The sequence below is a fragment of the Oncorhynchus mykiss genome, chromosome 28, assembly GCF_013265735.2.
Source record: "Oncorhynchus mykiss isolate Arlee chromosome 28, USDA_OmykA_1.1, whole genome shotgun sequence".
In the NCBI taxonomy this organism is placed as follows: Eukaryota; Metazoa; Chordata; class Actinopteri; order Salmoniformes; family Salmonidae; genus Oncorhynchus; species Oncorhynchus mykiss.
The window spans coordinates 9,465,901-9,475,166 of NC_048592.1; the positions used below are offsets into that span (position 1 = coordinate 9,465,901).

The following is a 9,266-nucleotide window of genomic DNA, read 5'->3' on the forward strand; positions in this document are numbered from 1 at the left end:
AGACTTGGAAATATGGAAGTATAGAATATACAAATTGTTTTACCTGAGCATAACCCCAAAACTAAGAGCTTAACAGCCAGCCCTACTCTGCTGTTTATGATTTTGTTGTCATGGAGGACAGATTGGGCTCATTGATTCGAGTTGAAAAATAAATGCTGCGCTCATGGAAAGGCATGTTTTGAGCACTACTGAAAAGTGCTATTTACATGTGAAGAATGAATGCCATATGCTGCCTTTGCTATCGGCCTGTTGTTTATATTTTTGTTGGTCAGTCTTTGACATCTTGATAATATACAGCTGTTTAAAGGGCAAATCCAAAGATGAAACAATAACAAAATGGTTGCCCCACCTCTGTTTTGGTAAAAAGCTGAGGGATGGGCCTGGAGAAATGTAATCACTCAGATTAATAGACAGAGCTATACTGTAGATGCAAGGACTGAACATCCATGACATCAACATGTATTGTTTTAACCATGTTATGAGGCTATACAGCGTTTGTTTACATTTACAATGTTTACAAACATTGGAGAAAAACAAGCTTATATTTTGGGTTCTCATGGAGTGTGACACTTGAACTAAGCTCATGAGGCATTTATAAGTTCTATTCATCAAGAATCAATGGATGTATATATATTTTTTAATATAAGTAAAAAAAAATGGATGTAGCAACTACAGATTGCCCCTTTAAGGCTATCAAATGTGTGCGAGTTTGAACATGTGTCCATTAGGCCTATGGAATTAGATTGAGCAATAAAAGCCACTGTTGCAAGAGCACATTTTTCACTGGCTGTCCACTAGTTTCAAAAACAATGATTGATAGGCAGCCTAAACTTCTTCAATTCAACCATTATTTGGTTCAAATACACATTTTAGATTTGTGAACAGCCATCCACAACAAACACAATCCGTAGTGCCGAAATAGCGAAATTAGAGATCACAAGTGTGATTCACATCAATGCACTATGTACTGTAGATAACAATAATAAGTGATATCCGTATCGCCGTAGACAATACCACTTGTGTTTTCCTTACCTCCAAGCGTTTATTCAACTTAGACAATCATTGGATGACGACAGCAATTGTACCATTGGAAGACATAGCTTGGACTGTATCCTACAAAAGCCTATTCCTGCTCTTTTCCCACGATCCATCAAACCCATTTGGTGTGTCGTCATAGTGGACTTTGATTTTGTGGTAAAACTCGCTCAGGATGGAACAAACTTAAATTTGTGTGGTGTCGACTGGAAAGATCCTCCAGGTCACGTGCAAGCAAGGCAGAGGTCCTGGGTTCAAGCCTGCTGTGAGCTGAATCAGGATGCAGTAGCCCTACTTGGTTAAAGACCAAGTCCATATTATGGCAAGAACAGCTCAAATAAGCAAAGAAAAATTACAGTGCTATGATGAAACTGGCTCTCATGAGGACCGCCACAAGAAAGGAAGACCCAGAGTTACCTCTGCTGCAGAGGATAAGTTCATTAGAGTTACCAGCTTCAGAAATCAGCAATTAACTGCACCTCAGATTGCGGGCCAAATAAATGTTTCACAGAGTTCCAAGTAAAAGACACATCTCAACATTAACTGTTCAGAGGAGACTGCTTGAATTGCTGCAAAGAAACCACTACTAAAGGACAGCTGTAAGAAGAAGAGACTTTCTTGGGCCAAGAAACATGAGCAGTAGTACTTGTTGAACAAGCAGCGTGATGTCCTTTATATCTGTATTCACATGGCCAGTGTTTTCACACCAGAGCAGATAAAGAAGAAGAAGCCCGTTTATACCGCTAAAGAGATGGTATGGGATTTTGGCAATGAGGCCCTTAATCTATACAGAACAAAAATAAATCAAATGAAATAAAAATGTTATTTGTCACATGCGTCGACTACAACCTTACAGTGAAATGGTAACGTACAAGCCTTTAACCAACAATGCACTTTAAAGAAAAATAAGTGTTAAAGTATTTACTAAAATAAACTGAAGTAAAAAATAAATAATGTAATAATTAAATAGCAACAATAAAATAACAGTAGCAAGGGGGTACCGGTACAGAATCAATGTGCGGGGCACCGAAATATGTACATGTAGGTAAAGTGACTATGCATAAATAATAAACTGAGAGTAGCAGCAGCGCAAATAGTCCAGGTAGCCATTTGATTAGCTGTTCATTAGTCTTATGGTTTGGGTGTAGAAGCTGTTAAGAAGCCACATGTAAAGTGTTTTATGAGCTGAATTTAAAGATCCCAGAAATTTCCCATACTCACAAAAAGCTTATTTCTCTCAAACTTGGGGTACACATTTGTTTACATCCCTCTTAGTGAGCCTTTCTCCTTTGATAAGGCAATCTATCCATCTGACATGTATGGCATATCAAGAAGCTGGTTAAACAGCATGATTATTACACAGCTGCACCTTGTGCTGGGGACAATAAAAGGCCACTAAACTGTGCAGTTTTGTCACACAACACAATCTCTCAAGTTTTGAAAGAGTGTGCAATTTGCATGCTGACTGCAGGAATGTCCATCAGAGAGGTTGACAGAGAATGAAATGTTCATTTTGTCTACCATAAGCTGCCTCCAACGTCGTTTTAGAGAATTTGGCAGTACGTCCAACCGGCCTCACAACCGCAGACCACGTGTAACCATTCCAGCCCAGGACCTCCACAGTCGGCTTCTTCTTCTGCGGGATCGTCTGAGACCAGCGAGCCAGGCAGCTGATGAAAAGGTGGGTTTGCACAACCCAAAAAATTCTGCACAAACTGTCAGAAACCATCTCATGGAAGCTCATCTGTGTGCTCGTCATTCTCACCAGGGTCTTGACCTGACTGCAGTTCGGCGTCGTAACTGACTTCAGTGGGCAAATTCTCACCTTCGATGGCCACTGGCACGCTGGAGAAGTGTGGTCTTCACGGATGAATCCCGGTTTCAACTGTGCCGGGCAGATGGCAGACAGCATGGATGGCTTCATTTGGGCAAGCGGTTTCCTGATGTCAATGTTGCGAACAGAGTGCCCCATGGTGGTGGTGGAGTTATGGTATGGACAGGCATAAGCTACGGACAACGAACACAATTGCATTTAATCGATTTTATCTATTTGAATGCACAGAGATACAGTGACAAGATCCTGAGGCCTATTGTCGTGCCATTCATCCGCCGCCATCACCTCCATGTTTCAGCATGTAATGCACGGCCCCATACCGCAAGGATCTGGACACAATTCCTGGAATCTGAAAATGTCCCAGTTCCTCCATGGCCTGAGCACTCACCAGACATGTCACCCATTTAGCAAGTTTGGGATGCTCTGGATAAACATGTACAACGGTGTGTTCCAGTTCCCGCCAATAACCAACAACTTCTCACAGACATTGAAGAGGAGTGGGACAACATTCCACAGGGCACAATCAACAGGCTGATCAACTGTATGCGAAGAAGATGTGTGAAGCTGCATGAAGCAAACGGTCTCACCCAGATGCTGACTGTTTTTCTGATCTATTCCCCTACCTCGTTCTTAAAGCGATCTGTGACCTACAGATGCATACCTGTAATCTCAGTCATGTGAAATCCCTAGATTAGGGCCTAATGCATTCATTTCAGTTGACTCATTTCCTTATATGAAATGTAACTTAGTTGCATGTTGCATTTTTATATTTCTTTTATTCAGTGTACTCCCCCAGAGTCAGATGAACGTGTGGATACTATTTTCTATGTCTCTGCGTTCAATATGGGCTTCATTACCAAAATGGTGTACTATCCCCTTTAAGATGTAGTCCATCTCCGTCTGAATTTCCCAGGATTGTTCAGAGTCTCACCAACAGGAAAGTCTGTCTTGCATTGACGGAGGAGTTAACATTCTGTAGGCAGTAGACCAGTACACCCCCCCCCCCCCCCCCCCCCCCCCCCCCCCCCCAAGCGTTTAGACCATCACTAGAGTGGTGCTGGGGGTTAGAAGGAGAGAGGAAAATAGAGGAGACGAGTGATGAGAAGAATGAGGGATTCAAATTGAGGGCATTTGTGTCTGTTTCAAAGCTGGATATACATATCTTTACAGGTGTGTGTGCGTGTACGTGTCTGCATGTGTACAGGAGTGTCTGTGTGAGAGAGCTTTCCAGCTGTTTGCTTTTCCCAAGTAGAGAGGGAGGAAGTCCTTCCTGTTATGAATACTCCATGACTAGAGGAGAATAATGTGTGTGTGTGTGTGTGTGTCACCAAACCCCTGACACATTAGCAGCTGCATGGGGTTTGGGAAGTGGTACGATTTGGATGTGGGGTATGCCTTGTGCATCCGTGTGTGTGTGTGTGTGTGTGTGTGGCCGTGCGTGCATCCGTGTATGTGGCTGTGGGGTGACTGATTCGGGAATGGTTACTTGTTAGGGAGTGTTGACTTGTCTTCTCCTCTCTTCTTTCTGTTTTCTTCGCTCTTCCTCCTCCTCTTCCTCCCTCTCTCCTCCAGGAAGCTCCGTTCTAATGCTGGGAGTGGCAGTCAACTTCCAGCTTCTGTTTCTACTGCTTCCATGTGTGTGTGGGAAGTGCTTGAGAGGCCCTGGGAAAACTGACTCTGCTCGTCACTCACCAAGCCACCCTCCCATGTAACCTACTTGGCTCTAAGTTGAAACGGCTCAGCTGGCCAGCAGCTGCAGCAATACTGTGAGTTCCCAACCTATTGTTCCCTACTGTTTCTTTCTACTACCTTTTATTTTACACTCGCTGTATGTGCAGAAATACCATTTTCTTGCTCCTCTGTTCTGGTGTGTGTGCGCATGCGTGCGCGCGTGTGTGTGTCCCTCGGGTGGTCTTTTAAACAGCTGAAGGTATGGAGCTAAACCAGCTGGTCACCAGCGCTGTCGTTGGAACAGGCTCCATGGCAACCCTGTTAGACCAGAAACACCTGCTCGCCTGTGTGTGTGTTCTGATTCAGTCCATGCCCATATACTGTAAGCGTTGTAGGCCTACAAGAGTCTCTGCTGCAGTAGTGTTCATATTCGTGTCTTAAGGCCTGATAACAATCCCCAAAAAAGGTATTTTCACTTCAGTCTTTTGGAGTCTACATGAGAGTGGGAGTTCTAAGTAACGTGGAGTTCTAAGTCCAGGAGGTCTTTAATTAGGCCTATGAGGAGAGGGAGATACAGTGTTGGTGATGGGAGGGGAGGGAGGGAGGGAGGGAGGGAGGGGAGGGAGGGAGGGAGGGAGGGAGGGAGGGAGGGAGGGTACAGATTTAGGATCTTAATTCGACCACTGTGTCGATGGCAATTTTCTTGCAAAGGAGGAAATTCAAACGTGTCGTCTATTCAAGGTTTAAAAATGCTTCTGAAGTTTGTAATTTCCATTTTGAAATGTCAGTCTATTTGCCCTGACGCAAAATGTATCAACCCATACAAAACATAAATGATCATCCACATAACAATTCACATTTCCTGTTGCTGCAGGAGTATTTTCCTGCTGTAGCAAACTGGCTCAAATTAAGATCCTACTGTATAAGGGTTTGAGAGTGGTTAAGGGCGGGGTGACACCTTCGTCAGTGTTGTCTGGGTCTGAGTCTATGTCTGTACAGGATATGCCTCACCTATAACGAACATCACACCCAGTCTATACCACAACCCTAAACACACATCTACCTGATCCCTTCACAGGCTGTGGGTAGACTGAGAGTCCAAAATGCGCAATGGCACCGTGCGCCTGGAGTATGTATGGACACGGTTATAACACACACACACACACACACACACACACACACACACGGTTCATTTATTGTCAAAGAACCCGTGGGAGAACATGGTATTTAACAGAACGGAGAACGGGAGGAGACACTATCTGATCTGAGAATAATAGCACACACACATACACACAATAATAATCATATCAGATGACGCAAGTCAGAGAATTCTCTCACACACCTGTGCACTTCTTCATGGTGCCACTCATGCAGGACTGTTCTGATTCAGCTCTGTGTCAAAGGGACAAAGTGGTGCAAACACAAACTTGCTCTCCCTCAGTCTCAATTTATCTCACACACACACACAGTAGCTGTACCCTCGTACATACAGGTGGGCGGTGAGAATGTGTTTATAATGTTTCCCCTCTCCTTTATGGTTTGACTGTCAATAGACAGCAACAGCATTATATCATCATGCCATTGTCAACAATATTATTCTCACAGATTTGACGTTAGGGGCCTAAACTGTAAACAAAGGCGCGCACACACGCGCGTGCGCACACACACACACACACACACACACATACACGCACACACTCAAATATCCTGCGATAGAGACACTTTCAGCACCTGACACCTCGAAAACAGGAAAAGCATTTCAGTGGGACACAGATGTGTGTGTGTGTGTGTGTGTGTGTGTGTGTGTGTGTGTGTGTGTGTGTGTGTGTGTGTGTGTGTGTGTGTGTTGGGGGCGGAGCAAGGGTGGAAGAAGGGTAGGCTCAGCTATTTAACCTCACCGGGTACAGAACTTTACTCCATTTGGAGAAGAGAAAGACAGACGTGGCAGGAGAGAACAGAGGGAGAGACAAACATATAGCTGTCTCCATCATGTCCTACTACGAGGTATGGATTGTTTCAGCATTTAGGCCTTGTTAACAAAACCTTTCTGGGACTTTGTATGGCTGTCGGCATTTGTCTTGGTTATCATGTTAATCACTAATCAGATTGTAGAATTGGTTCTTAAAATTGTGCACATCATATTTTTTAAGTGTACTCAATTATCCTTCTCTCTCCCTCTCTCTGAAGCACTTTGTGATACCAGAATCGGATTATGACTACAATGACACAATTTCCGGTTTTGGTTCTGGCTTGGGCGATTTCGGCGCTGGATTTGAGGAGCCATGTGACCGTGAACTGCTGAGCCCCAGCGTGCAGCGTGTCTTCATCCCGGTGGTGTACGGTTTCATCTTCACCCTGGGGATCACCGGGAATGGCCTGGTGGTGTTTGTACTGGGCTGCCAGCGGAAGGCCCGCCTCAGCCTAACGGACCGCTACCGGCTGCACCTCTGCGCCGCCGACCTGCTCTTCGTGCTGGCGCTGCCCTTCTGGGCTGTGGATGCAGCACTAGGGGACTGGCGCTTTGGAGCAGTCACATGTGTCGGCGTGCACGTCATCTACACGGTGAACCTGTATGGCAGCGTGCTGATCCTGGCCTTCATCAGTCTGGACCGCTACCTGGCCGTGGTCAAAGCCACGGACACCAGCACCACACACATCCGGCAGCGGCTAGCTCACAGGTATGTGTACGCTGGTGCCTGGCTGCCGGCTGGTCTCCTCGCTTTCCCAGACATGGTGTTCGCTCGGACCCAGGAGGCAGGGGAAGGGGAGATGGTGTGTGCAAGGCTCTATCCGCCAGAGAACGCCCCACTGTGGGTGTCCCTGTTTCACCTTCAGACGGTGCTGGTGGGGCTGGTGGTGCCGGGCCTGGTTCTACTGGTGTGTTACTGTGTGATCGTGTCCAGGCTGACCCGCGGCCCTCTGGGAGGCCAGAGGCAGAAGAGGAGGGCGGTGCGGACCACTGTGGCTTTGGTTCTCTGTTTCTTCCTCTGCTGGCTGCCGTACTGCATTGGCATCACAGTGGATGCTCTCCTCCGCTTGGAGCTGATCCCGCGGGGCTGTACGTTGGAGTCAGGCCTGGGGTTGTGGTTAGCGGTGTCTGAGCCAATGGCGTACGCCCATTGCTGCTTGAACCCGCTGCTCTATGCCTTCCTGGGAGTGGGTTTCAAGAGTTCTGCTCGCCGCGCCCTCACACTTACACGCATGTCCAGCCTGAAGATTCTCCCGCGTAGACGAACAGGCGCCACGACGTCCACAACGACAGAGTCAGAGTCATCTAGTCTGCACTCCAGCTAAGAAAGATATTAGTCTATAGCCTAATAGTGTGTGTGTGTGAGTGTGTGAGTGTGTGAGTGTGTGTGTGTGTGTGTGTGTGTGTGTGTGTGTGTGTGTGTGAGTGTGTGAGTGTGTGTGTGTGTGAGTGTGAGAGAGAGAGAGAGTAAGGAGAGTAAGACTGCTGGTCAGTTCTTTCTAATGTCTTGAGATTGTTTTGTAAATATTTTTTGCTTTGCCAGCATTCACTGTTGTTATGGTATGTATGTATGTATGTATGTATGCTTTTTTTAAAACTTCTAACATGTTTGTAATAAAATGTAGAACAAAACCATGATTAATCTTTACTTGGTTCTCTCGTTGAGTGGTGTTACGGTGTGTGTGTGTGTGTGTGTGTGTGTGTGTGTGTGTGTGTGTGTGTCAGAGAGAAAGAGAAAGAGAGATGAGTGTGTATCTTTACGCTCTTGAAAGTGAAACAGATAAATCCCCGTGGTGCGGTTGGCCAGTCAAGCTTAAAACATCCTGCTGTGTGTCTGGGCAGGGGAGGGGGTGGACATTTATTGTTTCTCCAGATGTTGTTATGGGAACTGTATACCCCCCACCCACACAGGTAAGGGGCTATTTGTGTGTGTCACATCCTGTTACTATCATCATGGCATTGCTGCCCCCCTACCCACACACATACATTCACATTGAAAATGAAATTGGCTGATGTTTCAGACCATAGCCACAGGAAGTAGGGGTGCTGAGGGGGCTACAGCACCCCCTGATAAATCACCCCAAAAAATAATACAGACAAAAGAAAAGTGGGGAAAAAAGTATTTCTCACAAAAATTGATGCACTAGGCCTTTATTACTTCGTCAGCCCAAAACTTCTCTGGTGGCCATGTTCAGATGTGTGACACTGGGCCAGGTGTGAGTGATTCATAACAGCAGAGGATTTTTTTGCATCTTAACAACAGAAAAATATTCCTGTGCGTGTGTGTATAGGGCAGCTGTTTTCAAACGAGGGGTCCCTGATATGAAAATGTGGTTGCCGGAGAATTTCCAAAATCCTAGTAAAGAAAAAAAAAAGTATATATATATATCACAGTGGGGCAAAAAAGTATTTAGTCAGCCACCAATTGTGCAAGTTCTCCCACTTAAAAAGACGAGAGAGGCCTGTAATTTTCATCATAGGTACACTTCAACTATGACGGACAAAATTAGGAAAAAAAATCCCAAAAATCACATTCTAGGATTTTTTATGAATTTATTTGCAAATTATGGTGGAAAATAAGTATTTGGTCACCTACAAACAAGCAAGATTTCTGGCTCTCACAGACCTGTAACTTCTTCTTTAAGAGGCCCCTCTGTCCTCCACTCGTTACCTGTATTAATGGCACCTGTTTGAACTTGTTATCAGTATAAAAGACACCTGTCCACAACCTCAAACAGTCACACTCCAAACTCCACT

General features: G+C 45.4%; 1 protein-coding gene across 1 annotated transcript; it reads left to right on the forward strand.

Annotated features, from left to right (window-relative positions):
• Positions 1–6,348: 6,348 nt before the first annotated feature.
• On the forward strand, positions 6,349–8,157 carry LOC110516585 (C-X-C chemokine receptor type 4). Its single transcript, XM_021594980.2, has 2 exons — positions 6,349–6,544; positions 6,728–8,157. The coding sequence occupies exons 1-2, from the start codon at positions 6,530–6,532 to the stop codon at positions 7,832–7,834; spliced, it is 1,122 nt and encodes a 373-aa protein (XP_021450655.1). The 5' UTR covers positions 6,349–6,529; the 3' UTR covers positions 7,835–8,157.
• Positions 8,158–9,266: the final 1,109 nt, after the last annotated feature.